Genomic DNA, 20,108 nt, shown 5'->3' on the forward strand with positions numbered 1-20,108 from the left:
AGAAGAAGAAGAAGAAGAAGAAGAAGAAGAAGAAGAAGAAGAAAGAACGAGTCAACAAACCAGGCTTGGTGGAGCAAGCCTTTAATCCCACCATTGAGCAGTGGAGGCAGGAGAATTAAGAAATCCAAGGTCATCCTTAGTTGCACACTGAGTTCCAGGGCAGTCGTGCTACCTGCGACCCCGTTTCAAAACAAAACAAAAGAACGATTCAAGCAATGCAGACTGGCCTAGGTCGGATAGCTATGTCACCACGGAGCCTTGTAATCTAGGGACAACAGAATGCCAAGTCCCTCCTAGTTGCTGAAGGTAGGATGCAGGAGGAAACTGCTTCCCAGACACCGAACAAGCACGCAAGCACGCACAACAAGATAAGCCGAGGGAGGCTGGAGCCAGGGAGAGCCAGGCAGGGTCACCGCCCCGCGAGGTGTGGCCGCTGCTGCCAGCCAAAGTCTCCAGCTCCCAGGTTCCTCATGGTTGCTAACTACGCCCTACCTGGAGCCCAACTCACTGTCTCCTACGCCCTCTGAACCCCAGGAAAACCTAGGTGGCCTGGGAGATCCGTTCGTGCGTTTGGTGTGGGACTCCTAGCGTCAGCGGGCCGGAGACGGAGAAATTCGGGCGCGGGGAGCGACGCCTGGCAGGAGGCTGCCCCGCCCCCCTCCGCCTGATTTCGTTGAGGAGGGAGCCGCCCCGTTCCCGCCCCTAACTGGCCCGGCAGCAGGGAGCTGCTAGGAGGTGGAGATCGAGCCGACCTGCAGATATGGAGGCAGCCAGCACCTGGGCACTGCTGCTGGCGCTGCTGCTGCTGCTGCTGCTGGCGCTGGCACTGCCCAGGACCCCGGACCCAGGCCATCTGCCCCCGGGGCCCGCCCCGCTGCCGCTGCTGGGGAACCTCCTGCAGCTGCGTCCAGGGGCGCTGTACTCCGGGCTCTTGCGGGTGAGGGGACACCCTAACCGTGGGGGGAGGGGAGGGGGAAATCTCTTAAGTGTCTGGGCTCTGCAGGAGTCTTGGGCCGGGGTCCTCGGGGCAAAGGGGTTATGAATGTCTTGTGGGGGGCGCGAACAGGTTGACCTGGGCTGAGCAAGGGAGGGTGTCCAGGTTGGTAAAGGTAGATAGAGCTCACTCAGTTCTGGAGGCGGGACCCAAGGGAAAGGAATCCCAGGAGAGGCAGGGGCAGGTCGTCCCGGGCTAAGAAAGGGAGGGAATGCCCTGGGAAGGGGACTAGAGCTGAGAGAGACACAACTCACAGAGCTCTACAAAGAAATAAGAGCAGGACCCCGAGGGGCCGGGGTCCCAGGTCGTAGGGACCCACGGAAATGCTGGGAAGGTAGTGAGCTGGGACCGGAACTGCAAAGCAGGCACTCTGAGGCGACAATGGTGGGGGGCAAGCTTGTCCCCAGTGCCGCTGTTGGGAGGAAAGCATCTGGAAGCCTGCGGGGGCTGGAGGGGGCTGAGCAGAGAGCATCCTGGGCGAAAGGAATCTGCCTCAGAGACTCCCGGAGTGGGAGGATGGGTGTCGCCGAGCTAGGAGGGAGCTCGGAGTTCCGCCGAGCTCGGGGTGGGAGCATGGGAGGCAGCCCCAACCTGCCTGGGGTAATGGGGGAATGAAGCATTCCATTCAAAAATACTCTGAGGGACTTTTAAGGACAGAAAAATCGGGTGGGCGGCTAAGGGAGAGATGGGACACATGTTCCACTAAAACCGCCGTGGGGTTTAAGGGGTTAGCAGGGGTTGAAACGGGTGGCTGGATATGGGGGTGGGGGGTTTGGGAGCAGAGGGAAGGAGGACTATGGGAGACCAAAGCTGGTTGTGGAGGTCCCAAGATGAGAAGTTAGAACCTAGAAGTGAGAGGGAAGGCAAGAGGGGGTGTTTAAGAAGCACCCACTCTATACTCCCGTGCAAAAAAAAAAAAAAAAAAAAAAAAAAAAGAACAGCTTCCCAAAGGGATGCTTTTGCTTGGGATGGGGAGGAGACCAGTTACAGGTATAGGGGGCAAAAGCCGGATCACATGACTTGCCCGAGGACAGGATTTGGAATGAATGCAGCCTGGCTGGCCCCTCCTGGGACCAGTCACCACCACCCTCTCCTCCCTTTCTGCCCCCAGCTAAGCAAGAAGTATGGGCCTGTGTTCACGGTACACCTGGGCCCCTGGCGCCGCGTGGTGGTCCTGGTTGGACATGACGCTGTGAGAGAGGCCTTGGGCGGTCAGGCTGAGGAATTCGGTGGGCGGGGAACGCTGGCAACGCTGGACAAGACTTTTGATGGTCATGGTGAGTAGTGAGTCGTGAGGGCGAATGGGGGCTGCGGGTGACTCAGTGCCTCTCCTACCTTCTCCACGAAATGGGCTAATTGCGATTGTCACTTAGAGTTGTGATAAGGATCAAGTGGGAAATGGGCTGCTGACAAGTGAGTGTTTAGAATTACTACTCTGGGATCTGTTAATTGATAGGCAGGCTAACCTGGGCTGCACAGTGAGTTCAAGGCCAGCTTGAGCTACATAGTACAAGACAATTTGACCTTGTCTTGAAAAAAACAGGACTAAGTTCAGTGGTAGGACATGCACAGAACCCATCAGCGATGGTTGCAGGTCTTATTCAGTGAAGAATGCTTGCCTAGAATGCCCCAGTGAGGGGCTGGGGGTGTGGCTCAATGGTAGAGCCCCTACCTAGAATCCCCCAGTAAGGGGCTAGGGTGTGGCTCAGTGGTACAGTCCCTGCCTAGAATCCCCCAGAGAGGGGCTGGAGTGTGGCTCAGTGGTACAGTCCCTGCCTAGAATTCCCCAGTGAGAGGCTGGGGGCGTGGCTCAGTGGTACAGTCCCTGCCTAGAATCCCCCAGTGAGGGGCTGGGGGCGTGGCTCAGTGGTACAGTCCCTGCCTAGAATCCCCCAGTGAGGGGCTGACAGAGGGATTCAGCAATGTTTGTCTAGAATTCACCAATGAAGGGCTTTGCAGGGAGGGGGGATATGTCCTCCTCCTAGTTTGTATAAAGCCACAAATTCCATGCCTGAGTCAAGAGAGAGAGAAGGGGGGGACCAAAAGCACAGAAATAATTCATGCTAAGACAGAAAGCATGTGTAGCATGTGCGAAGCCCTGAGTTCAGTCTCCAGCAGCACAGAAAAGCCTGGCAGGATGGTGGTGACTAAGATAGCCCTGCCTACTTCCCCTAGAGCACCCAGACAGACCTGTCATCAGACAGTGACCACATGGAGGAATTGGCCAGGATGGGAGGGACAAGCTTGCATGGGGGAGACCTGGGATTCTAGGAATCCATAGGCGGGCCCTGACCCAGCCTGTGTGCTGAGGGACACCCAAGAAGAGAAGATGCCCAAGCTGAAAAGGGAGGGAGTTGTGTCCCAGGCAGGACATGCGTGGAGGAGGCAGAGGGACACATTCCTTTAGCCCACAGGCTGCCGGTGCCTGGCCCTGTCCTAGGTACTGAGGACACAAGGGTGACCAAGGCACATGCAGTGTCTTCTCTCTGTGAGAGACCCGCGGTAAAGACAACACAGTGAGGGCATGGAATTTCTAAAGTGAGGAGTACAGCTTTGAGGGGCGGGGGACGCTGAACTGGAGTGGGGCGGGGCTGGGGGCGGGGCTGGGGCGCTGAACTGGAGTGGGGCGGGGCTGGGGGGGGCGCTGAACTGGAGTGGGGCGGGGCTGGGGGCGGGGCTGGGGGCGCTGAACTGGAGTGGGGCGGGGCTGGGGCACTGAACTGGAGTGGGGCGGGGCTGGGGGGCGGGGCTGTGGCGCTGAACTGGAGTGGGGCGGGGCTGGGGCGCCGAACTGGATGGGGCGGGGCTGGGGGGCGTTAAACTAGAGTGAGGCTTCTCAGGGGAGGCAACATCCAGGCTGAAACACAAAGGATGCGTGGAATTCATCAAGGATGGTGAGGCGCTGCTCCAGCCTTTAATCCAAGTACTCAACAGGCCGATTCAGGAGGATTGCCAGGAGTTCAGGCCAGCCTGGGCTACATAGCAAGACCCTCTCAGAAAAAAAAAATCATAAACAGTTAAAAATAACAGGATGGGAGCCGGGGAGAAGGGCCCAGCAGTTAAGAATACTTGCTGCTCCTTCGTCGTTGTCATTTTGCTTTTTGTTTTCTGAGACAAAGTTTCTCTATATAACAGTCTTGGTTGTCCTGAACTTCGATCTGTAGACCAGGCTGGCCGCAAACATCACAGAGATCCGCCTGCCTCTGCCTCCCGAGTGCCGGGATTAAAGGCGTGCCCCACCAACGCCCAGCACACCTGCTGTTCTTACAGAGTTTTGTTCCCATACCCAGATTGGGCAGCCGGCAACAGCCTATGTTCCAATTTCGGAGGTTCTGATGTCCTCTTATGGCCTTTCCAGGCACTGACACACACATGAACATACAAAAACATACACAGAAATAAAAAATAAAGTTAGGTAAAAAAAATTTTTGAGACAGGGATTCACTTGGCTCTACAGTGAGTAGCTGGGTGTGTGGCTGAGTAGTAGAGCCCCTGACTAGAATCCCCCAGTGAGGGGCTGGGTGGGACATGACTTATTGGTAGTGAGCTCAACATTTACAATGCCCTAGGTTCATGGCCAACAACTCCTAAAACGATGAAGGGGTGTGAGCATGTCACAGACAGAGGAAACAGCAAGGGCCCAGGTTGGGGCAGGGGTCATGATGCCTTTGAGGAAATGAGGGAAGTTGTAGTGGATGATTAATAAGGCTGAAAGTCAGCGTGACTCTGGTCACCTTGCAGGCCTGTGAGTCATACCAGAGCAGCTGGGCTTCTGGTTTTCTGAGGTCTGTGCATTTTCAACAGGGAAAGACTGCAAAGTGAGGAGAATTGAAGGATGGAAGCCTGGGGAAGAGATGAGCTGGACCAGGGCAAGGCCTAAGGATGGGGGATGAGCTGGACCAGGGCAAGGCCTAAGGATGGGGATGAGCTGGACCAGGGCAAGGCCTAAGGATGGGGAGCTGGACCAGGGCAAGGCCTAAGGATGGGGATGAGCTGGACCAGGGCAAGGCCTAAGGATGGGGAGCTGGACCAGGGCAAGGCCTAAGGATGGGGATGAGCTGGACCAGGGCAAGGCCTAAGGATGGGGGATGAGCTGGACCAGGGCAAGGCCTAAGGATGGGGGAGAGATGAGCTGGACCAGGGCAAGGCCTAAGGATGGGGAGCTGGAGCAGGGCAAGGCCTAAGGATGGGGAGCTGGACCAGGGCAAGGCCTAAGGATGGGGAAGAGATGAGCTGGACCACGGCAAGGCCTAAGGATGGGGGAAGGATGAGCTAGACCAGGGCAAGGCCTAAGGATGGGGATGAGCTGGACCAGGGCAAGGCCTAAGGATGGGGATGAGCTGGACCAGGGCAAGGCCTAAGGATGGGGATGAGCTAGACCAGGGCAAGGCCTAAGGATGGGGGATGAGCTGGACCAGGGCAAGGCCTAAGGATGGGGGATGAGCTGGACCAGGGCAAGGCCTAAGGATGGGGAGCTGGACCAGGGCAAGGCCTAAGGATGGGGGATGAGCTGGACCAGGGCAAGGCCTAAGGATGGGGATGAGCTGGACCAGGGCAAGGCCTAAGGATGGGGAGCTGGACCAGGGCAAGGCCTAAGGATGGGGATGAGCTGGACCAGGGCAAGGCCTAAGGATGGGGGATGAGCTGGACCAGGGCAAGGCCTAAGGATGGGGGAGAGATGAGCTGGACCAGGGCAAGGCCTAAGGATGGGGAGCTGGACCAGGGCAAGGCCTAAGGATGGGGAAGAGATGAGCTGGACCACGGCAAGGCCTAAGGATGGGGGAAGGATGAGCTAGACCAGGGCAAGGCCTAAGGATGGGGAGCTGGACCAGGGCAAGGCCTAAGGATGGGGATGAGCTGGACCAGGGCAAGGCCTAAGGATGGGGATGAGCTGGACCAGGGCAAGGCCTAAGGATGGGGGAAGGATGAGCTGGACCAGGGCAAGGCCTAAGGATGGGGAAGAGATGAGCTGGACCAGGGCAAGGCCTAAGGATGGGGGAAGGATGAGCTAGACCAGGGCAAGGCCTAAGGATGGGGATGAGCTGGACCAGGGCAAGGCCTAAGGATGGGGATGAGCTGGACCAGGGCAAGGCCTAAGGATGGGGATGAGCTGGACCAGGGCAAGGCCTAAGGATGGGGGAAGGATGAGCTGGACCAGGGCAAGGCCTAAGGATGGGGAGCTGGTATTTGAGGGGCCCAGGGCTCTGTCAGCGGGTGGATGGTGGGGCTGGGGTGGGGAGAGGAAAGGTCTAAAGCCAGTTTCAGACATGAGAGGGAGCCAAGGACAGCTCCCAGCTGCCACTGCAAGGCAGCCTCCAGCAAGCACCACAGCGCTGAGCTCAGAAGGGGAGATGTGTGCAGAGCAAGTGTCCTGGGTAAGGGAGGAGACTGTGATTTCAACCATCTTGCTTTCTGCTCTGTCCTCACCCTGGCCTCATCTGCCGTCCGTGCTGGGCTGGAAGGATGAAAAGGTGATGAGGGAGAGGTTGGTACAGACTCAGAACAGGGCCCTGCGGAGCGGCTCACCCGGAGGGAGGAACCAGTCCGCTTCTTGAATCTAGCCTTCTGTGCAGGGGTTTTCTTTGCCAACGGGGAGCGGTGGAAACAGCTGAGGAAGTTCACCCTGCTCGCTCTGCGGGACCTGGGCATGGGCAAGCGCGAAGGCCAGGAGCTGATCCAAGCAGAGGTGCAGAATCTGGTGGAGGCCTTCCAGAAGACAGCAGGTCAGCAGGGAGGGGCCAACAATCACTTCCAGCCAAGGGGAAGAGGAGCCACCCCCATTGTTCCCCGGGTGGGGGTGAATCTGGGGGGGGCTTTGCTCACCCCCACTGAGCCCTTCACACCTGGGGTACCACAACAGCACTCTCTGTCCCTGGGACATTGGCACCCTTGAGCAGCCCCTCCCTCCCTCCCTCCCTCCCTTCCTCCCTTGTCTTGTTTTAAGAGGGAGGAATTTCACTGGTTGGGCCAGGCTGGCCTGGATCTGATGATTCATTCTTCTACCTCAGCCTGCAGGTGCTGGGATTACAGGTGCGAGCTACCATACCTGGCTCCCTTTGTTGGTGTGTGTGTGTGTCTGTGTGTGTGTGTTAAATACTCTTTATTTGCTATATATATAAGCCACAGTAAGTGACCCTCAGCAGTGAAAGGCAGTGCCCTCAGCCTAGGGAATTCTAATTAAACCAGCACTGTCAAGAGTGGACAGACGCTTCCTGACATTTAACTGCTGCCTGTCACAGGCCAGTGAATGCAGCCTGAAACACAGGCAAGTCTTCTCACGTCTGAGACGGTGATAGTGTGTATGTGTGTGTGTGTGTGTGTGTGTGTGTGTCTGTCTGTCTGTCTGTCTGTGTGCATCTGTGTGTCTGTGTGTGTGTCCCATGTTTAGAGACATCCGTGTGTCCACTTAAATAATCAAAGTGCAAAACCATTCGCAGGTTTTCGGTGACACACCCGTCTTTGTGGAAAGTAGAATTTTGCTAATTAAGCCCAATCTCATCTTGAGGAAGGGAGAGCAGTGATGGTCTTTATGCAACTGGAATTGTTACTCTAAAAAAAAAAAACAGATGATGTCCACTTCACTACATACAAGTCAGTGTTACATAAATCGGGACTGCCCAAGCAAAAAAACATTGTTAGCCACTCATGATCTGAATGTTGGTGTCTGAGTTAAATCATGGGACATAGTAAAAGCCAAGAGACATTTGTTACGTAATAAGTAAGGCAGTGGTGTTACTCATTACTGACCCTTCTAAGGTAAACTATTGGGCTGGAGAGATGGCTGAGGTTAAGAGCACTGACTGCAAGCCGGGCGGTGGTGGCGCACGTCTTTAATCCCAGCACTCGGGAGACAGAGGCAGGCGGATCTCTGTGAGTTCAAGGCCAGGCTGGACCGCCAGCCTCCAAAACAATACAGAGAAACCCTGTCTCGTAAAAACCAAAAAAAGAAAAAAGAAAAAAAGAGAAAAAAGAGCACTGGCTGCTCATCCAGAGGACCTGAATTCAATTCCCAGCAACCACATGGTGGCTCACAACCATCTAAATGTCAGAACACTGTATACATCATAAACGAATAAATCTTAAAAAAAGAAAGATAAACCATTATGGCATTATGTTTCTTCCTTCTGAATTCAAGCGAAGATGGGTTTTGTTAGAGGGATGTACTTTTTATTCTCCAAATGCTCCCTCAGGTATCCCCTCCCCGGGTGATGCCTTTGCTTGTGTTGGTATCTGTGTAAGAGAATCCAGTCGCCTGACCTGTCCTCCATCCAAACAGGACGTGGAGATTTGGTCCAGTGTTAGCTTGCCTCCCTCTCCCACAGTGTCACCGGGCACACTTCTGAACAAAAATCTTCTTACCTTTCTCAGCATCAAGTATTCTTAGTTTCCTGCTCTTTTGTGTTGTTTTGTTTTGTTTTTTAAGTCATGGTCTCACTCTGTAGCCCTGGATATCCTTGAACTCCCGACAATCGTCCTGCCTCGAATTTTCAGGGGCGGCCACCACACCTAGCTCCAACTCCCTTCCTGCCTCATTTCTTCTAATTCAGTCTCTCCCTCTCTTCCCCTGCCGTCCATGCCTCCCAGGACGTCCATTCGACCCTTCCATGCTGCTGGCCCAGGCCACCTCCAATGTCGTCTGTTCCCTCATCTTTGGCATCCGTTTGCCCTACGAAGATAAAGAGTTCCAGGCCGTGATCCAGGCAGCAAGTGGTACCTTGTTGGGGATCAGCTCCCCGTGGGGCCAGGTAAGTGGTGGAAGCCTCCCCCAGCCTCGGTGCCTCCTACGGAGCACACTGAGAACGAGCCGTCTTCCCGCACCACAGGCCTACGAGATGTTTTCCTGGCTGCTGCAGCCCTTGCCTGGCCCACACAGGCAGCTCCAGCGACACCTGGGCACCCTGGCCGCCTTCGTTGTGCAACAGGTGCAGCGGCACCAGGGAAGTGTCCAGACTTCCGGTCCTGCGCGTGACGTCGTCGACGCCTTCCTGCTGAAGATGGCACAGGTGTGGACACTTGGGAGAGGGAAGGGTCCCTCGTGAGTATGGCTACTGGCCTGGCTCATAGGCTATTAGCATCTGCTGAGTCCTCGTCCCTGGGCTGAGCTGGGGATGGGACCGGGAATGGCTGACTTTGCTAGGGGGAAGACGCCATCCCTTCTTGGGTCCAACCTGCTTTCCAGAGCCTTCTTCAGGAAATCCTGAGGATTTCCATTGGTCTCTTCCCTTTTTATTTTTGGTGAGATATGGTCTTACTCTGTAGCCCAGGCTTGCCCAGAACTTACTCTGTAGCCCAGGCAGACCCAGATCTTACTTTGTAGCCCAGGCTGGCCCAGAACTCACTCTGTAGCCCAGGGTGGCCTGGAACTTACAGAGACCCCCCCCCTGATTCTTCCTCCCAAGGGCCAACCTACCAGGCCTCACTTCAGGTCTCTTCTCTACCCACGTGTCTCTGTGTGGGAGATGTAACTCTGTAGCTGGAAATTTCTATCCCACCCGAAAGTTCTTGAATAACCAACCACTCTGAGACTTAGTATTAATTGTAATTGTTTGGCCAGAGGCTCAGCATATTACTAACTGGCTCTCACAATTAAATTAATCCGTTTCTACTAATCTGTATACCGCCACGTGACTGTCTTACCAGCGATGTTCTGGAATCTTACTGCTCCGGTGCCTACATGGCATCTCCCAGACTCCCGCCATCTTTCCCCTGTATCTCTGCTTGGATTTCCCCCTGACTCTATTCTGCCTGGCTATTGGCCAGATGAGCTTATTTATTTATTTATTTATTTATTTATTTATTTATTTATTTTGGTTTTTATGAGACAGGGTTTCTCTGTATTGTTTTGGAGGCTATCGGTCCAGCCCGGCCTCGAAGTCACAGAGATCCGCCTGCCTCTGCCTCCCGAGTGCTGGGATTAAAGGCGTGCGCCACCACCGCCCGGCGATGAGCTTCTTTATTAACCGGTGCTAATAAGACATATTCACAGAGGACAGAGGGGCATCCCACATCATAAGCCTGTTCTACCAAGCGTGCAGGGAGCCCTGGCTCCTCCCCTAGTACCACATGAACTGAGAATCGCAACTCACACCTGTCCTCCCAGCTCCCGGGAGGCAGAGGCAGAAGGTCATCCTCGGCTATACAGCAAGTTTGAGGTCAGCCTGGGCTACAAGTGACCCCGTTTCAAAACAGGGGAAATGGACCATGGCATGTCTCAGTGGGTAAACGTGTCTGACACCAAGCCTGACTCCCTGTGTTTGAGCCCCTGGGACCCACGCAATGGAAAGACAGAGCCAACCCCTGCAAGCTGTCCTCTGGCGTCCGCATGCATGACACACCACACGTGAGCCCCCACATGAAGTAAAAACAGGAAAGATTTTTTTTTTAAGTCTCAAATCTCTATCCCAGTCAGATAACAGTTCCTCGTTTCTTTTATTGCTCAGGAGAAACAAGACCTGGGCACAGAGTTCACAGAGAAGAACTTGCTGATGACGGTCACCTACCTGCTGTTTGCTGGGACGATGACCATTGGTGCCACCATCCGCTATGCCCTCCTGCTCCTGATGAGATACCCTCAAGTGCAACGTAAGAAACCCCTCCCGACAGCCAGGCCCCAGGCACCCCAGCGATGGTTCCAGAGATGAGAACGAGCACAGGGTTTGGGGTTCCCCAAGTGGCGAGGGAGCTTCCCATCACAGCCCGAGGTGTGGCGAGACTCGGCATGTCTGCGACGCTCTGTCACCTCTATCACGTGACTTGACCCCAGTTATGGGGAGGCACAGACGGACCTTGAGCAGGGAAGACATAATTAAATTTACGTTTATTGATTTATTTCCTTTTGAGATAGGGTCTTACCCTGTAGCACAAACCGGCCTGCTAATCACTGTATAGCGTCCTGGCTCAGCTGAACTTATGGGTGTGAATGACCACGCTCCCGCTTAAATCTGCATTTGAGAAAATCATCCAGCTGCCGAGACGGGATGAGCTGTAGGAGACTGTAGCTCAGTGACAGAGCCCTTGCCTAGAGTCTCAGGGGAGAGGCTTGGCTTCCAATCCACTGGCGGGGTGGGGGCGTGGCTCGGGTGGGGGCGTGGCTCGGGTGAGGGCGTGGCTGGGGTAGAGCGAATGCCTAGCATCCCTGAGCCTAGCATGGGTAGCATTCCCAGCGCCCCCCCCACACACACACAGTTGGAGCCATCATCCAGGTGTGGCTGACCTGAACCTTCAGCAGTAAGAAAGGGCAGGTGGCTAACAGGCCAGGCGGGGAATGAACCACCCACCCATGCCCACGCCTGGAAGAACTCTACCTAAATGCCTGAAGGCTAGCGAAATAGCCTGACCCACAGGCAGCATTCAGAGGGTTAGTGCCATGACTGGATTCAGCTGTGACATTTAGAGAATGACTTGGGTCTCTGGGCCTCAGTTTCCTCATCTAGGAAATGGAGATGAATAAGGATGCCCACCATGCCGGGTGTGGTGGCGCACGCCTTTAATTCCAGCACTCGGGAGGCAGAGGCAGGTGGATCTCTGTGAGTTCAAGGCCAGCCTGGTCTACAGAGTGAGTTCCAGGACAGCCAGGGCAACATAGAGAGACCTTGTCTCAAAAAAACCGAAACGGTGACCACCATTTTTGGTTACCGGAGTTAAGATAAAATTGGTACATATAGGATGAACGAGACCGCAGACCCAGCGGCTCCTCGCCTCCTGCCAGCCTCGCCCTGAACCACGGCTACACAGGCTGAGGCTCCCAGGAGGAGGACCGCAGGGTCCGTCCCACCCTTGACCTGCAACCCTCCTCTTGCATGCAGGGCGTGTTCGGGAGGAGCTGATCCAGGAGCTGGGTCCCGGCAGGGCTCCGAGTCTGAGCGATCGTGCTCGCCTCCCTTACACGGATGCAGTTCTCCACGAGGCGCAGCGGCTCCTGGCGCTGGTGCCCATGGGAATGCCCCACACCCTCACGAGGACCACTTGCTTCCGCGGATACACTCTGCCCCAGGTGGGTGTGTGGCAAGCCAGCGCAGTTATCTCTGCCCCCATTTGTCTGTGTCTGTCTGGGTCCTCCCCGCAACCACCCCTTTCTCTCGGGCCGCCATTGAAAACACTTCAGACATACAGCCACCAGGGGGCGATATACCCTCAGTCCTCAGATAACATTGGCAGCGGCTCCTTCTACAATCAAATCCTTATGGTTTTAGCCCTGCTGTTTTCTTAGCTGGAACTTGAACAAATTGAGCCTCAATATACACCCCTGTTATAAATTGGGAATAACGATAATATCTAATATGGACTTGAAAGATAATGCTTGCAAAACATCTGCCCAGCTCTTAGTGGCACGTGGGTGCCCTGGGGCATACAAAGGGCAGCCACAATGTCACATTAACATGAATCAAACACATCCTTTACACTGTGCCAGCTGTTGTCACGGATGCTTTCTTTTAGTATCATTTTCTTTCCAAAAAAAAATCCTGTGTAATTATCACACCCATTTTACAGATGGAAAAACTAAGATCAGTATGAATGCACCCAGCTCTCAAGTGGGAAGACAGGATTCGAACCCAGGACCTAACCCTTTAATGCTCAGCAAAGACTGTCTTGCCTCAGCCTCTAATGCAGCGGCTCTCACCCTGGGAGTCAAACAACCGTTTCCCAGAGGCCGAGTATCGGATATTTACGTTACGATTCGTAACAGTAGCAGTGTTACAGCAATGAAAAAGCAACAAAACAGTTTTACCATTGGGGGTCACTGCAGCATGAGGAACTGCATTAAAGGGTGGCAGCATCAGGAAGGTTGAGAACCACTGCTCTAACATCACAGCCCCAGCTAGGCGTTGGTGGCGCACGCCTTTAATCCCAGCACTCGGGAGGCAGAGGCAGGCGGATCTCTGTGAGTTCGAGGCCAGCCTGGTCTACAGAGCGAGTTCCAGGACAGCCTCCAAAACAATACAGAGAAACCCTGTCTCGAAAAAACAAACAAAACACAAGTCATATAACATAACAGCCCCCAGGACGCACAAAGCCTTGGTCTGGGCTGAGAGGCTGCAGCCCCGCCTGGCTGTGGCTGTCAGGGACAGCCGCCCCACACACAGCCTTGCCGCCGTCTCTCCGACACTCCCCAGAGAGGTGGCTTCGGACAGCCACAACTTAATCTCGGGATCACAACATACTCCCTGAATTTCAAAACAGTGTAAAAATAACACGCTCTGCCAGGCTGACCGGGGCTTTCCTCTGGCTACTGTTTAAGCTCTCCGGGCCTTAGCTCCCTCGTCTTTTTTTCCTCCTCCACCCCACACAGTAGTAGGGGTCAAACCCTGCGCCTCACACACTCGGCAAGGCTCCAGCGCTGGCCTACATCCCTAGACATACGCCCTTTCTTCCTTCTCTTTTTCTCGGAAATAAGATCTTGTGGAGTAGGCCAGGCCGGCCTTGATCTTGTCACCCTGCCGTCTTCCTGTCTCAGCCTCCCGAGTGTTGAGATCACAGGCACTTACTGCCACATCAGGATCCCCTTGTCTTTAAGCTGGGGACACTCTTATCTCCTCCTGGGTTTATTTCCAGGGGAAAGCAGAAAGGAGGGAGGGAGTTGGGTTACCCAAAGAAAGCATGCAGTTATCCCGGGCTCAAAGCAGGTGCTTGTTATACCAGCACTCCAAAACTAAAGCAGGGGAGTTGTCACAAGTTGAAGGCCAGCCTGGGCCACAGAGTGAGAACCTGTCTTGAAGACACAGGAGCTTTTCCTTAATGTTGGCATCGTGTTTGGTTTTGTTTGTTTGCTTTATTTGTTTGAGACAGGGTCTCACTCTGTAGACCAGGCTGGCCTTGAACTCACAGAGATCCGCCTGCCTCTGCCTCTTGAATGCTGGGATTAAAGGCGTGCGCCACCATACCTGGCCCTAAGAATTTATTTATTTTCATTTTTATTTTGTAATTTCTTTTCACTTTTTGAAAATTGTGGCCCGGCAGTGATGGCGCATGCCTTTAATCCCAGCACTTGGGAGGCAGAGGCAGGTGGATCTCTGAGTTCCAGGACAGCCAGGGCTGTTACACAGAGAAACCCTGTCTCAAACAACAACAGAAAAGTTATGTGTGTGTTTGAATGTGTGTGTGTGTTATACATATGCATGACCTCCTTGAATTTCAAGTTGACAGTCAACATTAGACAAAAGCAAGATATAGTTGACAGTAAAATAAGAAATCACGAGAAACGTTTAAAGGAAGTTCTGTGGTTTTGCTGCTTACATTACACGGTAATAAAAATGTTGACGGCTCAGCTGTTAAGAGAGCTGGCTGCTCTTCCAGAGGACCCGTTTTCAGCTCCGGCACCCACGTCCAGTGGCTCTGACTTCCAGGGAATTAAACACCCTCTCTGGCTTCCCAGGGTGTGTGTGTGTGTGTGTGTGTGTGTGTGTGTGTGTGTGTGTGTGTGTGTGTGTGTGTGTGTGTGTATGTGTGATAGGTGGGCTGGAAAGATGGCTCAGCAGCTAGGAGTTCAATTCCCAGAATCCACATGGTGACTCACACTGTAATTCCAGTTCCAGGAGATCTGACGCCCTCTTCTGGCCTCTGTGGGCACTGCATTCGTGTCATATTCAGACATTCCAGCAAACCCTCATACACATGAAATAAAAATAAAATCTAGCCTGTTATAGGCCACGCCTTCAATCCCAGCATTTAGGAGGCAGAGGCAGGCGGATCTCTGTGAGTTCCAGGCCAGCTTGACCTTCATAGTGAGTTCCAGGACAGCCAGGGCTGTTAGACAGAGAAATCCTGTCTCAAAAAATAAAACAAATTAAATGCAAATAAATCTTTTTAAAACTTGATTCTTAATCAAGTTACATTGAAAGTATTGGGGCTGGAGAGATGGCTCAGAGGTTAAGAGCATTGGTTGCTCTTAAGAGGTCCTGAGTTCAAGTCCCAGCAACCACATGGTGGCTCACAACCATCTGTAATGAGATCTGGCGCCCTCTTCTGGCCTGCAGGGATACATGCAGACAGAAAGTATCAGTGCAGGGAACCCAAGCGTGTGGCTCTCCTCTTCCCCCCCCCCCCCGCAGGGCACGGAGGTATTCCCCCTGATCGGCTCTGTACTGCATGACCCCGAGGTTTTCCAGAACCCAGCAGAGTTCCAACCAGGCCGCTTCCTGGACACTGATGGTCGCTTGAGGAAACATGAAGCCTTCCTGCCCTTCTCCTTAGGTATCTGTGGACCTGAGGGATAACCAGCGGGTGCTGACTGGTTATGACCAGTGGGTGTCAGGTGGGGAGGTGCTTTCCTGCGCTCTGTTGGCTCCCCCTGCCCCGTGGGCCCAGATGTGAGCACAGCTGACCCAACGCCCTCTTCCTGCCAGGTAAGCGAGTCTGCCTGGGAGAAGGTCTGGCCCGGGCGGAGCTCTGGCTTTTCTTCACGGCTATCCTGCAAGCCTTCTCCCTGGAGACGCCGTGCCCACCAGCTGACTTGAGCCTGCAGCCAGCCGTCAGTGGACTTTTCAACATCCCCCCAGACTTCCAGCTGCAGGTCTGGCCCAGCGGCGACCAGTCCAGATGAAGGGTAGCTTCAAGGGGGGGTGGGGTGTGAACCGGGTGTCTCAGAAGCCACACCACGCCACGCATCGTAGTCCAGGAAGCTGCTGCGACCCAGCATCAGCTAACTCCCCTACGAAACGACAAGACAACCGATGCATATGCTTTTTTTTTTTTTTTTTTTTTTGGAGAGGGCTGTCTGAATCAGGGGTCTGGCTGTGTACCACAGGCAGGTCTCAACCTTGTGGTCCTCCTGCCTCGGATTCCCTAGTGCTGGAATTACAGAGATGCAGCACCGAGGGGCTGCATAGGCTTCCAGACTACGTAAATGTAGCACACGCCGTCTGGACTCACAAGCACATTATCAGATACCCCGTGCACTGCACAACCCCTGTGCTCACAATCCTAGTCCCGCTAGCCACACAAACAGCCCAACCGTGTTCAGGACCCTGTGATTATCGCTGCTGTTGCTGGGTCCCCGCCACAGAAAACAGCATGCCCCAGCTGGGGTCATGTCACAGCCAGAACCATGTCCCTGTTTACTCCGTGGATGACCTCACCACCATCCAGGCACATGAGTGCCTCCATGTATGGCCGCCAGCCAGTCATCCACACAGCCGGGCCATATGTGACAACGTCTTGGCTCTTCCGAATTTCTTCCTGCTGAGACACGCCGTGACGGCAAAACTGTTCCCGGCTACCTCCATGCCCTTGTTCATCAAACACACTCCTTCCAACAAAATTTTCCCAAATATAACTGTTTCCTGGACTGTAATTGTGCACACAGACCTTGTACAAATGGGGGCCAGCAACCCCCAGGAGAAATGTCCCCACTCATGTTTAATCAGGGCTCTGCTCCCAAACACACCCTGACTTTACTTGGCATCGACGTCCCCGTCGGGGTGTTCAAAATGTAGCTCAGACGGAGAGAGCACTTGCCTGGCATTTGTAAAGCCTAGGGTTCAATCCCCAGCACTGCTCAAAAAAACAATTTTTTTAAAATCTCCATTCAACCACTGGCTAGCCCTTACCCTGGAAGGATTACAGGAGCAAACAGGGACCCGGTTCTACCCCTCAGTAACAGGACAGGGGCCATACCTGACCTCTTTGTAACTTGAAAGGCCCCATTTTGCAATCAAAGTTTGTTTCTGGCTCAGGACTGGACCCCTCTCTGCTTGTGTGAGTAAGGGGTGGGGATGGGGGAGTCCACCCCTCCCCTGAGGCTGGGAGGGAGCTGAAAAACACGGTCACCGCCCACCCTACTGCTGACGTCTACCAGATGTGAAGCTGAGGGGGAGGGGGAGGGACAGGGCTGAGGCTGTCTGCTGTCCTGGAAAGTCTTCCGCCAATAACAGCTCTAGCCTTTGGAAGTTCTCCAAATCTGAACGCAGAAATGGACACACGGGCTCTAAGGACACAGACTGGACCAGCGCCTGCTCTTGTCTCTTTAACCCCTGTATTCCCTATTCTGGAAGTGTAGCCCAGTGGTGGGTACCAGCTTAACATGTGCAGGGCTGTGAGTTCCGTCTTCATCACAGACAGGATTAAAAATAAAATAACCACTGACTTTCTGCTGTGTCTACTCCTCTTATCCCTCTTTCTTAGGGTTATTTTAAGGCAAATATTAGAAAATAATTGAACGTGCCTGTCTTTTGATTTCTTTTTTTTTTTTAGACAGTCTATTCAGGTGGTGGGTGTGATGGCGCACACCTTTAATCCCAGCACTAGGAAGGCAGAGGCAGAGGCAGGTGGATCTCTGTGAGTTCGAGGCCAGCCTGGTCTACAGAGCGAGTTCCAGGACAGCCTGTTACACAGAGAAACCCTGTCTCAAAAAAACAAAACAAACAAACAGGATCTTATGTGTCCCCGGGCTGACCTTGAATTCTCTGTAAAGCCAAGGCTGCCTTTGACCCTCTGATCCCCCTCTCCCACTCAAGTGCTAGGATCACACTAGCCTGGCTTTTTGTTTTGTCTTTTGAGACAAGGTCTCCCTATTTAGTCCTGTCCATGTCCTAGAACTCGCTCTGTAGACCAGGCTGGCCTTGAACTCGGAGATCTGACCGCCTCTGCCTCCGGAGTGCTAAGATTAAAGGCGTGCGCCACCATGCCTGGCCTGGGTTTCATACTGTTATCAAATGTCAAGTGATTTGAAAAGGGATAAGATTGAAGGCTTTCCCCCTTTTTTATTATACTTCTTTATCTGTTTGTTTTATTCTGGATTGCATATGAATGGACACACACACACACCACAGCTCCCCCATGGGGGGGGGGCAGAAAAAACTTGTAAGAGTTCTCTCCTTCCCCCTCGTGGGTCCCGGGGGTCACTCAAAGGTCATCAGGTTTGGTACCAAGTGAAGTGCCGTAACACTTTGAACCATCTTTATGGTCGTTAAAAAACAACAACAGACCAGGACTAATAACCAAGGATCATGTCTAGGTCCGCGATGCTACTGTGTTGAAGTCTCAGACCCAGGCTACCACTGAGGGCCTCGTGGATGCCGGGGGTCAGGTCAGGCACCTGAGTCCATATTGGTGACCCAGGGACGCACTACAGCCAGGGCCATGCAGATCTGAGTGGCCTGTGCTGCCTCCCAATCCCATGGTGACATCGTGACCAGAGGTGTAGCCGAGAGTCGTGCCTGGGCCCGAGGAGCTACTGCAGCCAGGGTCTATGTCGTCCAAGGTTCCTGTTACCATTGAAGGCCACATGGACGCCCAAGATCTGGGACCATGTTAGTGTCCAGGGGCCATGCTGCCGCCTGGGGCAGCGGTGACGTCCAGACCCAACTGCTGCCAAGGACTACGTCTGCTCCCACAGCAGTCTGGGTCTGTGTCACCACCAAAGGTTATAAGGAAGCCTGAGGTCGGGGCCACAACCCGTGGCCTTTTTGGTGTCCAAGGACCGTGCCACCACCAGAGCCATCCTGATCTGAGGGACCAGTGCTCCCACCCAGAGCCAGGATGTCATCTGCGCCCAAACTCTGCCGAGGGCCGTGTCTGGGTCCATGGTCCTGCTGCAGTTGGGGTCTTTGTTGATGTCTGTGGTTGCCTCGGGGGATCATGGGAACCATGTGTGATGGGATCAGGGCCGTGCTGGGCCAGCCCTGCCCTTTGCTGTCCCTGGGAAAGCTGACCCTGCCTCTTGCTGGATACTGCCGCAAGGCAGATCCCTGCCCACCCTACTCCCATCTAGGACTTGCTGGAGCGAGTGAAGGGACTGCTTCTGTGGAAAGATACCAGAAGGACCTCCATGACTCGGGACTACCCCAGAGGAGTTCCAGTGATGGTGGAGTACCGGAAACCAGAGGCCTTGAACCAGACCAGTGATGCATTGCAATGAACATTTGCAAGTAAAGCTGATTGGACAAAAGGGTGTACTGTGACACACCACAGCCCCCAGTGCCACCAGGACACATGAAGACGTGTAGGAGAGACAGGAAAGATGAAGGAGCCAAGAGGTTTCTTTCCCTTTTCTTTCTTTTTGTTTTGTTCATTCGTTTGTTTCATGAGACAGGGTTTCTCTGTATTGTTTTGGAGGCTGTCCTGGAACTCGCTCTGTAGACCAGGCTGGTCTTGAACTCACAGAGATCCGCCTGCCTTTGCCTCCCGAGTTCTGGGAAAAGGTATGCACCACCAAAGGCAGGTTTCTTTCTTTTTATTTTTATTTTTATTTTTGTTCCTTTTGTTTTGTTTTTGTTTGTTGGTTTGGTTTTTCTTTTTTGATTTTCATTTGGGGGGTAGGAGAGGAAAGGCAGGGTTGGAAGGTACATGATGTAAAATTCCCAAAGATTCAATGAAGAAATCATGTTAGATTAAAAACAACAACAACCAGAAGGCCCTGCAGTGGTGGTGCACGCCTTTAATCCCGGCACTCAGGAAGCAGAGGCAGGAGATCTCTGAGTTTGAGGCCAGCCTGGTCTATAGGGTGAGTTCCAGGACAGCCAGGGCTACACAAAGAAAATCTTTCTCAAAAAAACAAAAAGGAAAAGAAAAAAGCAATGACACATCTTTGCTTTGCATTCAAACTTCATATTCAAGGAAATTGAATCCTCAGAGAAATGTATTTGAAGAGTTGTGGAGCTAAATGTGGTGGTGTGAGCCTCTAACCCCAGCACGCAAGAGGCTCAGGCAGGGGGATTACCAAGGGTTTGAGGCCAGCATGGAGTACACAGTGAGTTTGAGTTAGCCTAAGCGAAATCTCAAGACCGTCTCAAAGTAAAGTAGGTAAATACCCATTACTTTGCATTATGTCAACATAAAAGTTGACATTACAAGTATTCCAGCAGCAACAAAAAAAAAGAAAGAAAAAGAAAAAGACAAACTCTTTCATGGCTTCACCCACAGACAAGACACCAAGATTAGAGAAAGTGGTCACTGAGCATCGAGTTGGAGGCATTGGTACAGTGTTTGCCTAGGTAGCGCCTTAGAAGCATTGATACAGCTCCCCTGGTAAAGTGCTTGCCTTGCGATCATGAGGTCCTGAGGTCAAAGTGTAGCAACACACACACACACACACACACACACCACACAATATCTCACCATGTGGGTTTCAGGGATCAAAACCCATCAGCCGTATTAGTATTTAATATTAGTATTTAAT

At 53.3% G+C, this 20,108-nt stretch overlaps 1 protein-coding gene across 2 annotated transcripts; it reads left to right on the forward strand.

Annotated features, from left to right (window-relative positions):
* Positions 1-434: 434 nt before the first annotated feature.
* On the forward strand, positions 435-17,079 carry LOC101828339 (cytochrome P450 2S1). 2 transcript variants are annotated; one of them, XM_005086589.4, is made up of 9 exons: positions 446-937; positions 2,106-2,271; positions 6,568-6,717; positions 8,579-8,739; positions 8,818-8,997; positions 10,435-10,576; positions 11,800-11,987; positions 15,043-15,184; positions 15,337-17,079. In XM_005086589.4, exons 1-9 carry the CDS (start codon positions 761-763, stop codon positions 15,531-15,533), a joined length of 1,503 nt encoding a protein of 500 aa, XP_005086646.1. In that variant the 5' UTR covers positions 446-760; the 3' UTR covers positions 15,534-17,079. The 2 variants fall into 2 exon arrangements, with proteins under 2 accessions (XP_012981031.1, XP_005086646.1); XM_013125577.3 differs by lacking the exons at positions 15,043-15,184; positions 15,337-17,079 and adding an exon at positions 15,185-15,330 and having other exon boundaries at positions 435-937.
* Positions 17,080-20,108: the final 3,029 nt, after the last annotated feature.

Source organism: Mesocricetus auratus, unplaced genomic scaffold, assembly GCF_017639785.1.
Source record: "Mesocricetus auratus isolate SY011 unplaced genomic scaffold, BCM_Maur_2.0 Super-Scaffold_100038, whole genome shotgun sequence".
Classification (NCBI taxonomy): domain Eukaryota; kingdom Metazoa; phylum Chordata; class Mammalia; order Rodentia; family Cricetidae; genus Mesocricetus; species Mesocricetus auratus.